Source organism: Hyperoodon ampullatus (assembly GCF_949752795.1).
Source record: "Hyperoodon ampullatus genome assembly, chromosome: 16".
NCBI classification, from domain to species: domain Eukaryota; kingdom Metazoa; phylum Chordata; class Mammalia; order Artiodactyla; family Ziphiidae; genus Hyperoodon; species Hyperoodon ampullatus.
In genome coordinates, this window is record NC_136929.1 from 9,023,495 (window position 1) to 9,045,487 (window position 21,993).

The following is a 21,993-nucleotide window of genomic DNA, read 5'->3' on the forward strand; positions in this document are numbered from 1 at the left end:
TTACCAAATAAAAAACTTTCAGATGCCTTGTGTCCTGTACTTGTGGCATTATGAAATAATGCCTAGCCATTAAAGTATTTTTATATGCCTTATTTTAGTTTTAGTTAGTTTGTGCTTTTGGTTAGAAAACCTAACAATACATTGTGGAATGCTAAAGTGATAGTGATTAGCAGAAGATAGCCAATATTTTCCTATTTTTTTTCTCTTAATGCCATTTATCGAAAAATTGACCTGGACATCTGTTTTCATTTTTAGTGATGCTTTTAAATTCCTTGATGGTTGAGTGCCAATTCTAAAACTGGATTGGATTTCAAGGAAAGACAATTGCCTCAGAAACAAAGAAACTGAGAGAAGTGAGAGGAAAAACTCCTGCCTTCAAGCTTTCCCAGTATAAGCACTCTTGATGATAGAGGCCAAAGGTTAGTTCAATAGCACAGCCAGTCAATGAATGGTGTGTGCACAGCAATCTAACTACAACATAGCTATACGCAATCCGAGGAAATACTCGTGTCCAGGCCAGAAACTCTTAGCAAAAGGAGTTAGCATGACCACAGGACTAACGGATGCTACCTAAGGCCACCTAAGACACAACTGTCCCACGAATACAACCACACAATTGTACAGAACACTGTCTTTGATTACGTGTGAGACTTGGAAGCAGAGCACATACTGAAATTGGGCTTTGCAGGTAAATATTCTAGACTTAACTTCACATCACAAACTCAGAAATGCCAAAATCTGGATGTGGAAATCATGTGTGAACTATTTCCGGACTCCATAAAGCAGACATGAAGAATTAGGTCCACACACAAACACACCACCAAATATCTATGATTTTTCAATTTTGCTTTGCCTGTATCCCCTATGTTTTGTGAAAGGATTTACCTGCTGCATTCCCAATTTTATTTAGTACTGCCTTATAATTTGGTGGAAAAAATGCACATATTTGACAATTTTTTTACTTCCTTCACGTGTAGATTTCCATGGAAATTAAGTTAAAATGGAATCGAGAAAAGAGGCACAGTATAATTAACTTTCTTCTAAACTTATCGCTAAGCTTACTTATCTGATCTACTTAATTTGACTTTAATTCTTTTATTTCTAGAGCCCAAGGTCCCAAGATTGTTTTCAAAATCAGTACATGTAAATATTTTCTTGTATCAAAATCCTACCCAGTGGATATGTTTTACTACCAAAGGATATTCAGAAATTACTTATCTGCTCTCATGCCAACAGCAATGCTTAAAGCAAGCTGGACGTGATCTCTGTGTACAAAGACCAGGCATTCACAGAGAACACCAAGCTGCTGGAATCTGAGGATTTAAAGGGGAAAAAAAGGAACATTCCATTCTGTTATGTTTCCTCAACTTCTTTCTTTATTCTATGGCTCCAAATCTCTTAGGAAGTTACCCAATGCCACAATTCTTTATCCAAATAGAGAACCAAATATTAATATGGAATGAAAACCAACGTTTTAACATTCTGGCAGACAAAATTGCTACAAATGAAATAGGGTAGATCAGTAAATTCTAAGACAAAAGATTTGAGTACAGTATTTAGTTTCCTAAAGTCAGTTGATATGGCCTGGGGCACAAAAACTCTCGTGTTTACATGCATATAACGGAAATTTTAAGCTGCAGAGTATTGCCAGCAAGTTGGTATGTCTGCTGTGAAGCAATAATGATTCTGTGATAACCCCCATTAAAACCCTGACAGTCAGTATTGTTACTCTATTAGAAACCCAGAAAGTTACTGCAAGAAATAGACTAAGGTTTTCAGTAGCGTAGTTTAACCTGTCAGAATGAAAGACAGAAAGAGAGAAAGAGAGAAAGAAAGAGAGAAAGAGAGAGAGGGAGGGAGGGAGGGAGGGAGGGAAGGGGAACAAAGGCAAAATTCACAGTAAATTCTCTTGGACTAAAGTTAACACATCAATTCCTAGCCATTAAAAAAAAAAAAAAACACTAAGATAGAAAAAAGCTACTCAAGTTACATCTTTTGGAATTCAATTATTGTAAAATTGAATCTAGAAAAGTGTGGAGAAACGATAGTACAAAGATAAAAGTAGACAAACACGCAGAATGGAGTGAAGGAGGAGAGACACAGGGTATGTGGGTGGGTGTTCCAATGTGCAAGGGAATGCTATAAACAGGATAAAACAATGGGTGTTGAGCATTGTGTCTGACAGATTGACACTTAGAGAAAGAGGAACTCTTAAGAACCACGCGGCTGGCTTGGTTCTAACACAGTCTTTGAAAGAAGGACACTTTAGTCTACCTAAAAATAGCTTAGTAGTGATATACGACCTTTTTTTTTTTAGCAGAGGAGCCATTTTTTTCATTTGTTACCCCAAGATTCATGCTGTTTCACCTAAAACCCTCCTAGAAGCCTCTGAGGCAGCTTCTCGGAACCCTGAGACTCTGCTGGCCAGCTCAAAAACCACAGTGGCAGTAAATTCTTTCAGAGTCAACAGACCCGAATATAATTTGGGGGAAGGAGGGCCGAGCCTGGAAAACATAGCGCCGCGGGTCTAGCTGTGTCTGACCTCAGAGCGGCCACCTCGGGGCTCGGTCCTCTTCCCAGCCCCTGTTCACTCTTTTGCTCCCCGCGTGAGCTGTACAAACGACCTCTCAGCCGATGACTCTGGTGTTCTTTGCTCTGTGATGTCTAGCAGCTCGGACCCAACACTCCCGAGTCAGCCTCACACTCATACTCAACATGGAGAGAAGGTCGGGGGGCTTTAGCTTCCAGACTCCTCTAGAAACGACCCCTTCTCGCCAGCTCCGGGCACAGTCCCCGCGGGGGGCCGGGCTGCCATCCTCACCACAGCCTCCCCGCGGGCCCCTCCGCCCTGCGTAGTATCCTGGGAACATCAGCCAGAGTGGTCCTTACACGGAGGGGTGACTGCTTCACTTCCCTACTCCAAACCATCCCGCGACCCTCCACTTCACCGGAGGTCCTCGCGATGGCCTTGAGGTCGCGGGCGACCCTGATGTGCTGCCAGACCCCTCAGGAGGACTCATCGCCTCCACGCGGGCAGTGCTGCTGGCCGACGGCCCTGGGCGGTCTACGTCCGCGGGCATCGCCTGGCCCCACCCCCGGCCCCGGCTTATCAAGGCTCAGCAGTCTCAGCGCCCCCCGGCCCCGCCCCCAGGCCCAGAGCCCCGTGGGGGTGGGTCGGCTGAGCCCATGCACGGCAGCTCCACCTCTGCCCCGCTTCCCTGTCCCTTCCACAGGTCTTGATCCCCAGGACACTCTCTAAAATGGCCTGCACACCAAATGCCGCCTCCTGGCCTGCTTCCCGAGAACCCAGCCTGCCATGAGGGCCCCCTCCCGCCGCCGATACTGAAGCTTCCCAGCCTCCCCGCTAGCCCTGCTCCGAGCTCACTGGCCTCCGATGTTTCCTCCTGAGGACCGGTGGGCTCCCGCGTTAAGGTCCTGGCAGAGATGCTCCTTCTGCCTGGGACACACCTCCCCAGATATCTGCACTGCTGCTTCCCTCACCTCCTTCCAGCTTCGCTTAAATGTCACCTTCTAAATGAGCCTCCCTGACACCAGAGAAAAAGATTCTAATCTTTTCCTGATGCATTTGCTTACCTTTCCAGGTACTGATTTCACTTGAAAGAAATGACTTCACTCACTTACAAAAGAGTTTGAAAATTACTGTTTTAAATACATAAAGGCAGAGCAATGGTTTAAAAAAAAAACAAAAACAAAAAAAAAACGCGGGCTCTGGACTCAGACCTGGGCCTGAGTGCCTCGCACTGCCACTCTGAAGCTGTGTGGCTCCACCCCTGGTGGCCTCAGCTCTTTACCTGTGCAGTGGGGATACTGATATTACATAGACTCTTAGAATGGTCGTGAGGATTAGCTGACTTTATGTACACTACAGGCTGTGAAAACTATAAAGGGGCGTATAAATACTGGTAATTATTGAGAGATGACCTCAGGAACCGAGCATGCCAAAAAAACCACTGAGAGGACATTTGCATCCTGGCTTAAGGTCAGAGTCCTAGGAAATAAACTTTTCAGCTCTGTTCAACCCTGAGTAGACTGAGAACTTCCAGCAAAGCAGAAAGGGCTGGGCAAGGACCACCCTGAGGGCACAGAGCCTGCCTAGCCAACATCACCAAGAACCCGGAAGAGTTACCAACCGCTAGTCTTGTTACATGGTACAAAAACCTAATATTTTGCTCTTCTTGCACTGACTTTAATTACTTCAGACTTCATTCTAATCTCTAAGGTCCTTGTAAAAAAAAAAAAAGCACATAGGATTTCAAATATCTAGGTCTCTATATGTTTATCAGAAGAGCTTTAAACTTTAAAACCAGCCATATGTCTGGTTATTTGAGATTAGAGACTGAAATCTTTTCATGTGTATTTTTATACACATGAAAAATTTTTATATTTATTTCTCTTTCTGTGATGCAGAATAACTGTACTTGGCCTAAAAATAAAACAATGACTCCTCCAAAATCTCAACTGCTTTTATGTTTTCTTCCATTCATTTTTCATTTACTGGAGTGAAATGTCCTTGCCTGTAACCTCGAATCCACCAGCTTGATTGATTTCAGAGGGTGTGCTGGAGACCCACCCTGCCAAGCAGAGAAGACAGACCACCAATAAGCTGGCACTAATGAAGCCACAATAATCTAACATTGACCATTACATTCTATGTCTACCTATTCAGATTTATTTGTAGAGCCCACTATAGTCCATTTCATTATTTCTGAAGAAAGGATCACATAAGCTCATGTTTAAAACATTTTAGACATACCATTATTAAAAACCATCATTCTACAGTTACACATTAACAATAATTGCACCATTTATTAAGATGATAATAATTTAAATGGTACTATAGAAAGATAAGAAAAGCAGACATTGTCCTAACCAATTACCACACAGAATGGCTTTGCCATCCTATACACCTGTGTGCTATATCTGGGAAAATCCCTGTCTGGGGCAAGGCGCGTGTGCACATGTGTGTGTGTGTGTGTGTGTGTGTGTGTGTGTCCCCTTGGGAAAGTCAGCTATATCAGATCATCCAGGTTCTTTGTTAAAGCAATAATAATCACTAGAAATTGCCTTCCCTTCCCAAGTCCTCCTCTGAGGATATCAGGCACTCCTCCAATTTTTCTTCATAGCTTTATACAACTTAATATTCAGGCTAGGGAAACTGGAAATCTCCTCCAGGTTAAACAACTCCTTAAATCTATCTACAAATTTATTTTCCTTCTCCAACCTGAATTTCATGACCCAGAGGATGACGGTGGTTTCTTTGCACAGATGGTCAAAGGTAATGAGGAGTTCTTCCAGAAATGGATGAGCATAGACAACATCGGCCGCCAGGATGTAGTCAAAGTTGCTGGAAGCCTTGGGAAAGTTCTTGTCTAAAGCTACACCCCAGGAGAGCTCTTTAACCTGAGGCAAATGCTTACATTTCATTTTGGTGTTTTGGGAAATATTATATTGCAGGTTTCCAAGTAACTCAGGTAAATCTGTGGCAGTCACGTGTGCACCTGGGAAACAAAGGACAGTAGGAAAAGTAACCTTCATGGGATAAGGTAAAGCAATTATGTTTCAAGCCACCATGCACTTTGCAATTCTGCACAAATGCTAACCTCATGTCAAGGACTGGTCAGTACACACAGGAGGGAAATCCCTTCAAAATGGATGCTAAGGCACCTTTATGCCTCCCCTTAAAAACAACTAGATTCCCCAGGAACTTCTGCACTCTGTTGCACTTTTCTGTTCTCCTGGTTTTTTGTCTGTCTTGTTTTGTTATTGTTGCTGTTATTTTCTATTTATCTACTTAAAAAATCAAGAGAAAGGGAAATTCAAAGTATTTGGTACCCTCATTGGAACAATCAGATGTCACAATTGAAAGATGAAACGGTTCTTCACTAAAAGAAGTCCGAGCCCCAGTCATGTGAGACCAAACGGGTGTATATAACACTGGGCATCCTATCGTTGACCAGGAAGTGCTCAAGTGTGAGAAATGGAGGGAGGAGAGAAGACTTTTCAATGTCATTACATGGAAAGTATCAGGACACCCATGTTCATGCCCATGTTTTCAGCTTGACCCCATTATAAGTCTGTCTCTTCCCATTAAGAGATGTTAAAACCTAGCTACAACCCACATATAGTGTGCATATAACCAAACATCATAGACACAGGACAGAATGCTCAGATGAAGAAGATATAAACAATTCCTGAGGTAAAAGTGAATACTGGTGGTCATTGTCAGGAAGAAATCAGAAAGCAAAAACCAACAAAATTTGGCCCTTAAAGTGAACTTTGAGCAGTAGCAGAGGCTGAAAACAATGTGTAAATAAGCCTAGGATTGGCTGATTCTACATCATCAGACATGAAAGCAGAACTGGAAGGAAAGTCTAGTTCAGCCCAGACCAGTTTAGAGCCCACTCTTCACCCAAGATGGCAAGTTTCTCTGGCCACTGACTGTATTTTCTGGAAAATATTAAAATGGGAGGAAAATAAGCATTTCATTGGTAGAATCATAGAGATATGAATCTCTACATTCTAGTGGGGTGGGTGGGTCTATCATTTTTCACAAATCTTTTTAAAATCCCAAGATAAGGAATGACCCCCTCTGTCCCCCGACCCTGCCCATAGGAATAGAAACTATCTGACTATTAAGATCTTTGTGTCTAGAGAGGTAAATATCATCACTGACTAAACAAAGTTTCCACCTTTTGATATTTGTTTTAAGTTACAGGAGCAGACCAAAAGGATCAAACCATAATTCAAAAAGACACATGCACCCCAATGTTCATTGCAGCACTATTTACAATAGACAGGTCTTGATAGCAACCTAGATGTCCACTGACAGATGAATGGATAAAGAAGATGTGGCACATATGTACAGTGTAATATTACTCAGCCATAAAAAGGAATGAAATCGGGTCATTTGTAGAGATGTGAATGGACCTAGAGTCTGTCATACAGAGTGAAGTAAGCGAGAAAGGGAAAAACAAATATTGTATATTAACACATATATGTGGAATCTAGAAAAACGGTCCAGGTGAACCTAGTTCCAGGGCAGGAATAGAGACACAGGCGTAGAGAACAGACATGTGGACACAGTGGGGAAGGGGAGGGTGGGATGAATTGGGGGATTAGGTTTGACATAAATACACTACCATGTGTAAAATAAATAGTAGGAACCTGCACTATAGCACAGGGAGCTCAGCTCAGTGCTCTGTGATGACCTAGATGGGTGGGATGGGGGGCAGGGAGGTCCAAGAGGGAGAAGATATATGTATACGTATAGCTGATTCACTTTGTTGTACAGCAGAAACTAACACATTGTAAAGCAATTATACTCCAATAAAAAATATTTTTTAATTTTTTAATGAATGAACGACTTCCCGAAACACAAATTCTGCTCTTAAATGAGGAAGCCTTCAGGTATAAATCCAATGTGCCTCTGACACTGTCCATACTAAATGGAATGGTGACTTTAGAAAGCAATATCAGGACAGAGCAATCTAAAAAATATATTTGGAGAGGACTTCAAGGGTCTTATATTTCCCCAGTGTTTAGAAAGTTGTAAATTGCTAAATCTTGAATTCCTCTCAAAATTTTAGGGTGGCAGGTGTGCACTTCCGAAGATCAAGGAAATCAAGACAGATTTGGGTAGCACACATCAGAGAAGGCAGCTAAATTAAGGCCATGAAATAGATAACAACAACAAAAAAGATTGAACTGAAGCAGGGTCAGGCATACATATAGACAATCACACATTTAGTTGGAAAAGAAGATGCTGGTGAAAGAACAAGGGATTGCAAAAGAAAAATGGAAATAACTGAGAAAATTAATTGATGGACAAACGCCTAAACTTAGAAGCAGACGTGATTTCTCACACTCTTTCTCTATTCTAACAGATGTTTTTTCATAAAAGCATAGGACTTCAAAACCCAAAAGGAATATACAAGTACTTGGAAATGTTGAAATGGGGCTAAAATTTAAATAAAGATCGTCTGAGTCCGCATAGTAAGCTCTGCCTATGCCTAGTATTTCACACGTCCTCCAGCAGTCAGGATGCTGGGGTGCATGTCCCAGTTAGCCAGGATAAAAATCCAGCTTCCCAGAAAACCAAATGGGTGGCTTTAACATCAGTCTCCTGATAAAGCTCATTCAACAAATTAAGGGGTTAAAAATAGGCCCAGGTCATAGTAAACTGGATAGTAAATGCAACTAATGATACAGGATCATGGAATTCTCTGATCCCACTCAATCAAAAACACCTGCTTACCAAGTAAACTCGCCACGATGGAGACTAACCCTGTTCCAGCTCCAATTTCAATCACATTTTTGTCAACCATGTTATACTGCTTTACGTTTGTTTCCAGAAAATAGCATAGAACAAGGGCCTAAGAAAATTCAAAGAAAGAAAAAAGTAGTGTTTGGCAAGTAGTCACAGAAAGTAAAATTAAACTCTATTAGATAAATACCCCACGAACGCTATGATATGTATATGAGCCCATGTGAGTGCATGTGTGCATCCATACACATCACTACAGAAAATTATCCACAGAAGTACATCCTTCAATAGGTTCAACACTTAGGATAGGAAAAGTCCTTGGGGATTGTTGGGGAGAAAAGAGAACTAAGAATATAGAGTTCAGTTACTTAGGCTTGATTATCCTTAAAGGAAGCAATTTCTAATAATAACAGTCATTTTAAAGAAGTGTGTGGGGCTTCCCTGGTGGCGCAGTGGTTAAGAATCCATCTGCCAATGCAGGGAACACAGGTTTGAGCCCTGGTCCGGGAAGATCCCACATGCTGCGGAACAACTAAGCCCATGCGACACAACCACTGAGCCCGCGTGCCGCAACTACTGAAGCCCGCATGCCTAGAGCCCATGCTCCGCAACAAGAGAAGCCACCGCAATGAGAAGCCCATGCACGGCAACGAAGAGTAGCCCCCGCTCGCCACAACTAGAGAAAGCCTGCGCACGGCAACAAAGACCCAACGTAGCCAAAAATAAATAAATTTATAAAAGAAAAAAAAAGAAGTGTGTGTTTGGGATTGAGGCAGACAGTGGGGGGAGGGGTTCTGCACCCTTCATAGGACAATTGATAAATAAGTGGTGGCCTTTTAGAATATTCTGCGTGTTGAGACTGAAACAGATTTCATTATAATTGTTTAACTCAAATGGAACGAGTTAAATGGGAAATTAAAATGTTTACTATTCTAAACTTCTGTGACTTATCGTCACAAAAAACTGAAGGTGTAAACAACACTCTTTATTAATGCTACAAATCAGAAATAGAATTCATTGGTAAAAGCATCTTCCCAATTTCGTGATTTCTAAATTTTAGTGTTGTTTGAGGTCACAAAAGAGAACCATGGAGCCTCCTTTCTCCTTCCAAACAGTATATAATAACGAACAACACTGGATGAGAACTCATTGAAATGCAGCAAACTTTGTATGAATTCATACCGATGGCCAAACAATAGCACCGTAACAATCCATGGCTTCAGTAATCCGAATCTCATGACCAACGAAATGAAATCCCTCCCAGGAGATGGCTGTTACAAAAGCTGGAACAAAACACCTCTGCATGATCTCTGCAACCACTTTCCTGTCATCATCAGCTTCTCTGTTCTCTGAAAGGAGGGGGAAAAAAAAAAAAAGGCAGTGGTTGTGGTACTAAACCATAGCAAAGGAGAACCTGATGGAGGTGCAGCATCTCTACTTATGCTAAGTTGCTTTTGAATAGGCACTGATTTTAGGTGCAACATAATAATAGTAAGGTAAGCTATTTGAAAATAACTCTTAACAGAAGCTAATATTTCATACATCAGGATAGCAACATCCTTCTGATTTTCACTGAGGTTGAAATCACCATTAGACATTTCTGCAATGCTATGTGAAATAAACAATAACTGATATACTTTTTTAAAAAGCAATGTATTTTAAAGGCTACCAATCTACTCACAGAGCAAAAGAAAGATTGGTGATGGAATCTAAGATCTCAACTATTCGTATTGGCTACACGGTGCGATTCCAGTTATTTGAATAATGGAATAGTAGCAGATCTTTTATGACCTGCCTTTATCCAGACAAAAGACATTTGATACCACCCAACAATATACCCTTGTGTTATTTTATTATTACTTATTTTATATTATTATTTGGTGACAACTCATGGCATCTTAACATCCACAATATTGCATAGGTTTCATAAGCAACATCAACCACCAATTACTGAGCACACACTTCACAGGCCAGACCATGGTAGATACGTATATAATATTTCTCGAAATTTTTGCAACAACATTGTGAGGTAGGCATTACTATTTGCACTTTTACAGATAATGAAACTAAGACTCAGAGGGCTTTGTCAGCTTGACCAAGCTCATGCAAATTGTAAATGAAGGAGCCACAATTTGAGCTCCTTTTTGGTTGTTCCAAAGCCCCTATCTGCACTATTAAAAAGCTATGATATAATTTTTAAAAATCCAGTTGCCTCTAAGAATTCAGAAACTAGTTAGGGAGCAAGATACACACCTCTCTCTAAGCCTCCATTTCCCTGTTTGTAAAATGTGAAAGATAAAAGAACCTACATCAAATAGTGTTGGAAGATTTAAATGAGATGATGTATATAAAGTGCTTAGCACTTTGTTACACAGAGTTCAATAAATTATTATAATTATTGTCATTGCAACTGTTATTATATTTTGGTCATGAAACTAAATGATAAAACAAGATCACCACATAAACAAAAATATTGGATTGTGGGGTATTTGACTGAAAATTCTATAGTTACTTGTAGAAGCAGTGAGTAGAATGGTGGTTACCAGGGGCAGGGGGTGGGGGAAATGCAGAGATGTAGGTCAAAGGGTACGAAGTTTGTAAGATGAATAAGTGCTGGAGATCTAATGTACAGCACCATGACTACAGTTAATAATAATGTGTTGTATACTTGAAATTTGCTAAAAGAGTAGATCTTAAATGTTCTCTCACACACACAAAAAAAAATTAAAGAAAATGGTAACAATGTGATGTGGAGTCTATGTATCTATACATGGAGGATAAATTATAGATTAGAGGTATTTACCGCAGAATGGTGATATCACTGTGAACTGAGAAAGTAAGACTGTTACTCCAAATAAGGGACTGGGAGCTTAAAGATGAAGAGGCATCTTTGAACAGCCCTAGTTGGGGAATAATCCAGGAAACAGATGAGGTTATACATTAGAACACTCTGGCACATTTTCCCATGTCTTCCTCCTTTTCTAGTCCCTTACTAGCTCCTCCTTGCAAGAGAGGAAAAGCCATTCATCTGATTAGCAGCTTAAAATGTGGATTGGACCATGGTTTTTCCTAGTGTGAGGGGTAGCTGTGCCTTAAAATGTCAGCCCTCATGTGCTGATACCCCCTTCCCACCTCCCTCATGAGGTAGGCTGAGCTGGGCAAAGTCCTGCCTGAGAGAGAACTTAACCAATAAGAGTATCTAGGGCTGCAGTCCTTTATTTTCAAGTAGAACAGAATCATTGCTTACATCTAGATGATATGTTAAATGTCTGCCATTCTAAACACGTCTTTCAAAATTCTTGTACACACCTCAAGGCTGAAATTACATTCAGCAATCCCAAATTCATACTTGCTGTTTTGAAATATTTTTTAGCGCAAGATATAAAAGATGATATGAATAAATGGAGAGAGGCTCTATGCACAAATGGGGTGACTTAATACTATAAAAATGTCATATATATTCAATACAATATCAATCATAATTCCAGTTAGCTTTTTTAAGAAACTTGATATACTCACTCCAAAACTTAAATGGAAGAATAAACATCCATAAAGAGTTAACTTTGCAAAAGAAGAATAAGAGGTAGAAGAATATTTGCTTTATTAGATATTTAGGTATACCACAAAGCCAAGTAACAAAAACAGTATGGTATTGGTGCAAGAGATAAATGGACCAGTGGGCAAAATAGGTATCTCAGAGACAAACCCATGTAGATAGAGGGGGTGGGTTAGCTGCCACATAATATGGAGAAAAATAAAACTGGATCTCTACGTAAAATCTTTTATAAAGGCAGTTTCCAGAGGGATTAAAGACCAAATGTAAGAGGGAAAAAAATTTAATAGTATAAGATGATATCTTTGTGAAAGTAGGGAGGAGAGAAACTTCTTAAAATCTACAGTACCCAAAAGTGATGAATATTCTTATATCAAAAGTGAAGATTTCTATTCTGTGAATGAAAATTAAAAGTGTGGATGAGATTAAAAGATGACAGATGAGAGAACATCTTCTACAATGTCTAAGACTGAAAAGAGATAATATCTCGAATATACAAGAAATCTGTATAACCTCCAAATTGGCAAGGAGAAAGATAGTAACCACAATGAAAAATAAGCAAAGGAGATAAACTGGCAGATTACAGAAGACGAAACCAAAAAAGCCACAAAGCAACATGGAAATGTTCCAACTCAGATACGGACAAATTAAAACAAGGTTATCTCTTATACTCATTAAACTAACAAAAATTAGAAGCTGGACAGTGCTGAGTGATAGGGGGCTTGTGGGGATGGCAGAAGCTCAGGTACCACTGGTGAGAATACAGAATGTTGCAGTCATTCTGGAGAGCAATCTAAGGCATTTTGTTAAACTAAATATACAAATGTCCTACAACCCAGCAATCCTGCCCCCACCCCCAAATTTTTACACAAGTCCTTAAGCGGATATGCGTGAAAATATTTATCAAAGATACACATCAAACACACTAGAATGGTTGCCAGGAGGGAGGTGGAAAAGGAAAGGAAGTAGGAAATGGGTAAAAGAAGAATAGATGAATGGATGAATGAATGAATGAATGAGACAAGATACAGACAGATATACATACAACAGTGGGGCCTTTCTGAGATGATGAACATGCACCACGTAAGTCAGTGAAGGCCTCAAGAGACTTTCCAATTTCTCCACGGCACTGAAGCAAGAACAGGAGCGAGGGGTCTTGAGTCTCTGAGTCCTAAGGGAAGATGTAGTTGTCAAACTGTCCTATGAGCTCCAATAACATCATTTCCTAGCATTTGAGGAATACAGTGGAAAGATGGAGGTAAATTAAGTTGGCCCTTGTTGGAAAATTCCTTCAGTGGCCACAATCCAGCAGGGACATTCAGCCAAGATGATTTCTGGTCCTAAATTCTGTGATCCCTGCACAGAGCCCTGATAGGATCCAGACAGAACCAAGCATTCTCCAAAGGACTCTAATCTCAGTGCATGCCACAGAGGGGCCCCCTCTACCACCCACTCTATCACCACCACAAACACTGACCTTTGGCAGAGATGCAGAGAAAACAAAGAGATGAAAAACGGATAGTCTTCAGCAAGAGTCACCTCTCCTAATATATTTCACTGTATTTCTCCTTAAACCACGGCACGTATTCACATTCACAGGAAGAGCTCTAAGAACCAAATAATATTGGTAATATGTTGTATTTGAACTTTAACTTTCATTTCACTAGATTCACTTGCCTTGCTAAGATGGGGGGTGGAGGGGCAGCTTTTGCTCTGGAAGTTCTTTAGGGAAAAGCAGAGAACATTAATTGCTTCCTTGACCTTTAGCTGAATGTGCCCTCTGGGGCCTCCTTGCAAACCCCTTGTAAATGCAGCACTTCTCTGACAAGTCACCTAAGGTATCGGGGATTAATAGATGTTAGAGTACACTAAATCCCAGGAGCATCTTCTAAAGTTCCAATCATTGTTATAAAAACTTTGCCAGTGAATATCTACAGCTACCACACTGACATCTCCGACTTTGCACTTTCTTTTAGAGGTTAGTTGACCAGATCAGTGCTGCTGTCCCAACAACTACAGTGTAATAACAAATGATTCCTATTTTTTCACTATCTTTCTAAATAAACAGAGCTAGTCTTTTTTTTAAAGAATGACATCTTTACTTCTATATAGAAATGAGATTAAAAATATACGTGAATATATTACATAATCAAAAATGACTTACACCCCTCCAAAATAATCTTCCAAGAGATTTCAAGAAACAACAGTAACCACTATTAATTGCACATACACTCTAAAAGAACAAAATTCTATCCATCATACATGGTCATTTGAAATTAGTCACACACCTAGGATGACCACATATCTTTTAGAAAACATTATCAGGCTGAAAAAAATTTAACTGACAGTGTTTTAGTATTCTCTTTTGAATTTAAAGACTATGTAACTCCACTCATTCCGTAAGAAGAGACACTCATAAAAAACAGCATAATTTACAGCAGGAAACCAATACTGAACTTGGTTACTTGAAATAATTTGTCTAGATGTAATACATTGGATTTTAAAAGCAAATGTACACAAACAATTATGTCCATCTTAAAACTTTGCTGTTTTTCAGCATTAACTTCTATTTAAAGATTTTGAGGTAAGAATTTTTTTTTGGCTGTGCCTCACAGCTTGCAGGGTCTTAATTCCCCGACAAGGGATTGAACCCGGGCCCACCGCAGTGAAAGCACCGACTCCTAACCACCGGACCATTAGGGAACTCCCTGAGGTAACAATCTTAACCGTAGTTATTTATTTAAATCAAAAGACAAGTTTAGTGTTTCAGCAATATCACCACCCATTTCAAGGTTGATGACAAGAACCGTTGGACAGGAATCTAACGGAAAGAGCTGCACTATTACAAAGGCGTCCCTAATGTCACCTTGTTGTAATAACAAGGGGACATCTATGCTCCAAACATAATACACAAAGAGTGGGCCCCTCAAAGTGCATGCTTAGTTATTTGTTGATTATGGGATTGAATCTTGAGAAGGTTAATGAATGAGTGGATATTCTTTGGTTTTTAGGTAAGATTTGAACAGCAACTTTCCCCCAAAATTAACAGCATTATCACACAACGGAATTCTGAGGTACACTTCTGAAGAATAATTTTTCCATACATATTCTCTGCTTGTTATCTAGTACTTAGGCCTCAGGACAAATAACTAAAATGAGGAAATGTTACACAAAATGTTGGATTTGGTTTCCCGGCATGAAAATCAGAAAACTTCTGATATCTATACCATTAGATAAGAGCTATCCACTAGAATCTTAGAATATTATTTTATTAATAAATTTAGTATCGAACACAAATATTAAAACAGATTATAAATAAAACATAATCAAGAAAGTATTATAATTATGTTGCTCTCTTAGGCTTATCTATTTTAATGCTTTTTTATACATAAAAAGGCTTAACACCATTTTCCTGCTATTAAATCTTTGCTGATAGTGAATAAAATCTACCAGGTGCTCTTGTTCTCCAGAGAATTAAAGGGGTTTCAAGTATGAAGTAAAAATTAGCAAGATTCTGCCACATCACGATGATGTTTTTCTTAAGAGGAAAATTCGACAGTGAATTGATTTCCAAGTCTGGATTGTAAGAAGCCCTCAAAAGTAGAGGCTCTGTCTGTATTCTTCTCTTTTATACTTTTAAGGTCAATAACAGCAATAATAGATGGAAGGGTCAAATCACAGAAATACATGAAAAGAAAAAAATCCTTTAATAGCTATGACAAGTGAATTCAAGCTTCCATTTGAGGGCTGTCACAGAAACCTGTCTGTGAAATTTAAAGTAAAAACCCCTCAACGAAATGAAAGACACTGTCATTCAATCGAATCTTCTATTCAAAGGTGAATGTCATGTGCTTCTTAGAAATACCTAGAGAATTTTTTTTAAAGATGTTAAAGATATTTTCAGATTAGTGAATGGTCACAGGTAAACCTGAAAGCTACAATTCTGAATGCCTCAGCAATGTCAAGGTCTCGAGCCCTCATGTTGAAACTAATTCTTGAGACATTTTCACGAATGTTTTTTGTCTGGATGTCCACGTACTTTCAAGAATAAAAAGAAGCTGTAACTTTCATCACGTGGCTCAAATGATAGCTACAATTACCAAAGAAAGAAAATTCATTTTTTTTACTGACACTGCTCAGGATGCAAGTGGGAAAAAAACAGAACCAAATCTAGTTGTACTCGGAGCCTGCTGCTGGGATCGTACCGGGGAGAGACAACTAAACAGATGCCAATGAAGTGTGATAAGTGGAATAAAAGAAATATTTCTGAGGTGCTATGGCAAGCACCACTGCTTGGTCAAATCAGGAGAAGCATCCTCAAGGAGGAGACATTTGAGTTGAGGTGGAGGGAAGGGGAAGGCTGCCAGGCAGAGAAGGAAGGAAGCAAAGTCAAGGGAGATGCAACACTGCCAGGGTATGGAAGCCAGCTTGAGAGCCTGGAAGGACCGGGGAGCTGGTGTACAAGCTGGTGCAGAAAATAAACCTGAAGAAAGCAGGCTGGGATCAGACCTGTGGGCAATGTTTACCTTTCTTCTACAAGGTGGACAGGAGCCAATAAAAATCATTAGGACAAGAACTGACACAATCAAAATTGGTATTTGAGAACTGACTTCTGGCAGCAGCAGCTGAGGCTACGTAGAAGCTAATGGAAAGACATAATAATCTAGACAAAAGATGCAAGAGTCTGAAGTGAGGCAGCAGCCCTGGGTCTGGGAGCCAAGCGTGAATTTGTGAGCTCTTGAGGCAGTGGTAGACGCCCCAGTCATTTTTGTTTTTGTTTTTTTTTTCAAAATGAAAACTCCATTTAAAAATCCTTACTTTTTAAAGCTCAAAGTAAAACCACATGAAAATTTATAAGACAGAAAAAGCACCAAAATGAGAGTCTTAAGATGAGTCCAGTCCCCGAAGGTCCAAATTTCTAGCTATGTGACCGTTATTTCAACAGTAAATCTCAGTTTTCTCATCTGCAAAATGAGGATGACTAGATACCTCACGGCCTCCTTCCCAGGATTATACTGGGAATTAATACTTTATAAATCTGTAACGGTAAAGCCCCATAGAAGCACATGCGTTACAGCATTTTTTTGGAAAAGTGATTCCCTCAACAAAGTAATACAAACACACGTGAAATCAAACAGTGCCTTAAAAGACGCAATAAGTGACATTCAAACTTGACATTCAGCCCTGAGTTTTGAAGATATCTGAGGCAGATAATCATGTTTGAGTTATTTTTATTCAATACATGGAACATTTATTAGTCTTATCTAGCAGATACTTATTCAGGTTACTTTTTAAACATGTAAAACGTGTCGATGGATGATTTTCACATTAGTAATTATGCGGCTATAGTACTCCAACTAGTATATTAATATATTAACCCAGACTCTAGTTTGGTATGTTTCTCAAGCAGCAATAGAATTACTCAAACTTCCTTCTTCCTATATTGAGGCAGTGTTGCTTATAAAAGCCATATTTTCCATTAATCCAACCCTGTAAAGGTTTATGAAGATCCTTGTGAAAGACTTCGTGCTATCCCTAAGTAATACATTGTACCTGGTCCTGAAAAGAGTCAACTGACTAGTGGCTGGAAATACAAGATCATCCCTAATGAGCAGATTTTAAGTCCAGCCATTAGGCCTCAGTTATACCTAATTCATTCGTTCCCTCATTTACTGAGTACATGGGCACTGTGAATACAAAGACAGAGCAACATATAAGTGGTCGAATAGAGAGTTAACTAGTTAACTCAAAAACAGAAAGAGAAAGCTCCATGCCTCAGAGAGCTCAGCCAAGAATGACCTGAGCCTTGGTGACTATGGGTCTGTAAGTCAGATAAGAGAAGGCAAGATACACTGTACGTAGGTATCTACATGTGCAGAAGCCCACTGGCGAATGACTCTTGACCAATTTTCCAGTTTGGGAAACTGAGAACTCGAATATAGGATAAGTGGGGGTCATAGCATGAGATAAAACACTGTGTGTCATGCTAAGAAGTCTCGATTTTATCCTATAGGAAACACTGAGGCACTGAAGAATTTTAGGGAGGAGGAGAATGTGACAAGATGTTAATTTTTAAAAAGTTCATGTATCTGTGGAGAAAGAACTAGAGAGGATAAAGAAAGGGAGCGAGCCCAGGGTTGGGGAGGCCAGTTAGAAGGCAGTTACAACTGTCAAGAGAAGAAATAATCAAGACGATGCTGCAAACAGGGGGTGAGGGGTAGAGGAACGTATTAGGAGGTAAAGATCAACGGGATGTGATGGTGATGGGTGTGGGGAAAGGAGAAAGGCTGGCATGAGTCCAGGTTTCTGGGTAGCCGGAGAAATGAGGTTCCCATAAACCGAGACAGAAAATACAGGCGGAGGGGCAAATCTGCAAAAGGAAAATTATTTTTTAATGCATCTGGATCTGCCATCTGGCACGCTGGCTACGGAGGTGTGCTGCTTGGATTAAGAGAACGTGCTGCAGCAGGTTCCCCTGGCTCCTCGGAGGCCAGGCTTCCCCTGGGCTGCCTCTAAGCCGGCCCCTCTCCCGCTGCTGAGGACGCTCATCCAGGGGGCAGCTTCTGTGGGCTGACTCCCCGTGGGCCTGCCCGAGACTCTCTCAGAGCTGTGATGCGGCCTCTGCCCACCCGGCCTTCTTCTGCTCCTTCCCCCTTTACCCTCCACGGACATTTCCTCCAATAAATCTCGTGCACGTTAAATCCCATTCTGGCATCTGCTTCCTGAAGGAACCAAACTAACACAAGGCAGGATGGAGGACGTCAAGTGAGCAGTTGGAAGGACAGATCTGGGAGTCACTGTGCATGGGAATCACTGCGCCTCGGGTTAGTACGAACCTGTTCCAAGGCTGCAGACCCTGAGGAGTGCCCTTTATAACACACTGCTACTTGTGCTAACAGCCAGAGAGCCGCCGTTGTCAAGAGTAGGCAACCTAAGAGATTCGGAATAGTTAACGTGGATGAGGTTTTAGACGGTTTAGATTAGAATGCAACATTAGAAACCATAGACAGAGGAATTTTTAGCATCCACTACAGTCCTAAATTTAATCTGTGCATAACTAAGTGACATCCTATAATTCTTTGGATCTTCAGGCCAGGGTTGAAATACAAGAACTGGGCTGTGGGTTTGCTCCATTCCAAGCACAAGATGACTAAGTATAAACAGGACAGGAAAAGTCACGACCCTACAGTACTTGAGAACTGAGTGTTCTACTGGTTAGTGGGAGCCTTTCCAACAAAATGCAATCTGACTCTGCCCCAGTGGCACACACTTAATCCCCTTAGCACTGTGCCTATGAATGTATTTTTAAAGCTTCAGCTGACAATGTAGATGATTAGGGGCTGCGTCTGTTCGTGTTGTAAACTATTTTCTTGTTAGTTCTGTCTCCACCTTACCTTGAACTTCTTCCATAGCCTTTGTAATTTGCCGAATTATCATATGCAAAGTTGAAACCAAGCATTATGGTAATGATAGTGAGGACATTTTATTCATAAACTGCAGAGAAACTGCATCTTCATTCAAATCATCTAAATGGCTGGATTCTCTAAGTGATTATGACTTTAAATGTTTAGATTTGCAAAAATTACTACAGCAAAACCGTACATGTTTAAGCCACATAGGCTGCCAACACTGGGCATACACCCAGCTCTCTTGGCCTGAAGACATGCTCACCTAGGTAGAGGCCACCTGGTATGCCTAAAAAAGGCGAAGAAAACAGGACTCTAGTCCTTAGAAAATATCCACAGCGTAAAGGAGAAAGAGAAAGAAGCCAGGATAATTAAATTTGTACTACAACTGTTCTATAAAACCATGGCAATAATTCTTCTAGTCTATGTCAAGAGCATATGTCTGCACTTTTTATCTCAAGACAGTGGGGATAGTTATATTATGTAATCTATGCAAAGTCATACTTGATATTTAGGATGATGTAAAAAACAGTGGGTCAATTCCAAATAATTCCACTGGAAGTAGAATTCAACCTTAAATTCTCCTTACCACAAGAGGTCAAAATACATTATTATTTGCCTCTAATGAATACATCAGAGGGACCATAAGCACAGTCTAGAAATATTTTATAGTTTAAAATCATTTTTCATGGCTTTTTCATGGAAGCATTTGTAAAAACCTTTAGTTTTACATAAAACTATTTTATCTCTCTTGCAATCTTCCTATCTGAAAAGAAATAACCATGAAATCACAATCATATACTTAGTGTATAGCACTTGGGGAAAAATTTATTCCACTTTTCCAGATTAAAAAAAAAACAAAACGCTAAATACCTAGCAAGTCTATATATTTGATTTATTATCTGTCAAAATTAGCTCTAACATATCATCAGGCCCACAGGTATAGCAGGGGACATTAAACATTATTAGAGATAGTTACAGGCTAGCAAACACAAGCCAAGATATAATATGCAATTGATAAAAGTCCTAGCTCTCTTTATGACATCAGCGAACACTGCAAAGGTAAACATTTACATTCTGTTGTTTGTCTTCTTAGAATTGGCCAAATTACATAAAGAAACATAAAATAATTTACCTTTTGGAGCTTTGAGATCCATTAAGTGATGAACTAAGGGATGGCTATATATTGATGCTTTCTTGATCATTTCTTGAAAACTAGGCAAATAATACATTAAAATATCAAATGGTAATAATTAATTCAAAATGTGTGTTAAGTGCTTTCATATTTACCTAATAAAGTTTAACATCAAATACAGCAGAGAAAATTATATTAAAATATCTTATTAATAAATCATGATTTTAAAAAGAGTGCACTGAAACGCAATCTATCTAGTACAACCAAAATTCAGGGTCAGAAATTTTAGAAGCTCCTGGAAAAAGAAAACATGTTCTTCACCAGAGACCACCTCAGCTATCATGAAGCAAGGCATCATCTTTATGCTGACTAGTCAGAGAGCGATCCTAAAACTTAAGAGGTGATTAAAACATTGGGAGAGAATGGGTTTCATTCAGTGTAGTGAAAACCATAGCATTAATCTAAAACAAAGCTTCCTACATAGTAATAGATGCAGAGTTGCTCTCATCCGTGGTCATCAGCATGTACCCAGGGGCAAATAGCCCAACCACCAAATGGTTTTTTTAAGTAGCTTCTTCTTTAAAAAAAAATCCATACCATCTCAGCAAACGCATTTAAAATTAAAGAAATTCAAGTATTTTATGCCTCTCAAGCAGAACATATCATGTGAATAAGCTTAAACAAGCTGTAATTCCAACTTTGGAAAACAACAATTTGATGTTCTAGGTATCAGTTTTTGAATCATTTAATAATCACTGTACTATCATGAATTTATATTCATTCCTTTCTTCCAAGGCTCCCAAAACACATTTCATAATCAACACGTTTTTCTTTACAATATGCTCAGTAAATCAGGAGACAAATTATTTTCCCTACAGTTTACAAACAAGGAAAATCAAAGGTTCCATGGCTAAACAGTAGCCCAAGTGGTCAGCCATTTTGTTCCCAATTTAGTTTCTCTTCCATTAAAGAAAGCAGTCTTTATGACACGTGCCTGCCTGAAGGTCAACATTTATTAAATGTTAAGTCTGGACATACCTATATATAGGAGTTAGCTGAGTTTCTAGAAGGTTCAAAAGTATCATCCACAACTTTTGCTTTGCTGACGAGACCTCTGACGGTGCCTGAAAGGCGAGCACCAAAGCACGCAGGTTACTACTGTACACACTGGCAGCGAGTCCTCACAGAGGACTAATCCTGACAGCTGCAGCTTCACAGCCTCTGATCATATAGCAGTGCGGTTGGAACGCCCATAAATAAGGGGGTTGAAGAAAGTAAGTAGGCACATTCCATGTGAGCGTCTCGTGAACAGAGCAAGGGCCAACAGGTAAAGTAAAAACTATTCCTGCAAGTGAGTGAAGGTTATCGGGGCAAAGCGATTATTTTTAACTTTGATGCCAGGAGTTATGTGAGTCCACAGCTATGACGTCCAGTGAAACGGAGGCCATGTGTTTTTCAGGTCACCTGTCTGGGTGCAAACACTATTTTTAGAATCAGATGACCACACCAGAATGTTTGAGAGTGTGTGTGCAGCAGTGATCTGGACGCAGGAATTATATTTCCACAGTTCCTTCCTACTCAGAGTGAATAGGAAGGCTGAGGGTGTATGTCGCCT

The 21,993-nt window shown here is 39.9% G+C and overlaps 1 protein-coding gene across 1 annotated transcript; it reads right to left on the reverse strand.

Annotated features, from left to right (window-relative positions):
• Nucleotides 1–5,115: 5,115 nt before the first annotated feature.
• LOC307065187 (protein-lysine methyltransferase METTL21E-like) lies at nt 5,116–20,448 on the reverse strand (the record flags this gene model as incomplete). The annotated part of the gene is made up of 5 exons (XM_079722010.1): nt 5,116–5,519; nt 8,276–8,393; nt 9,467–9,633; nt 19,509–19,532; nt 20,379–20,448. 5 exons carry the CDS (start codon nt 20,446–20,448, stop codon nt 5,116–5,118), a joined length of 783 nt encoding a protein of 260 aa, XP_079578136.1.
• Between the last annotated feature and the right edge of the window lie 1,545 nt (nt 20,449–21,993).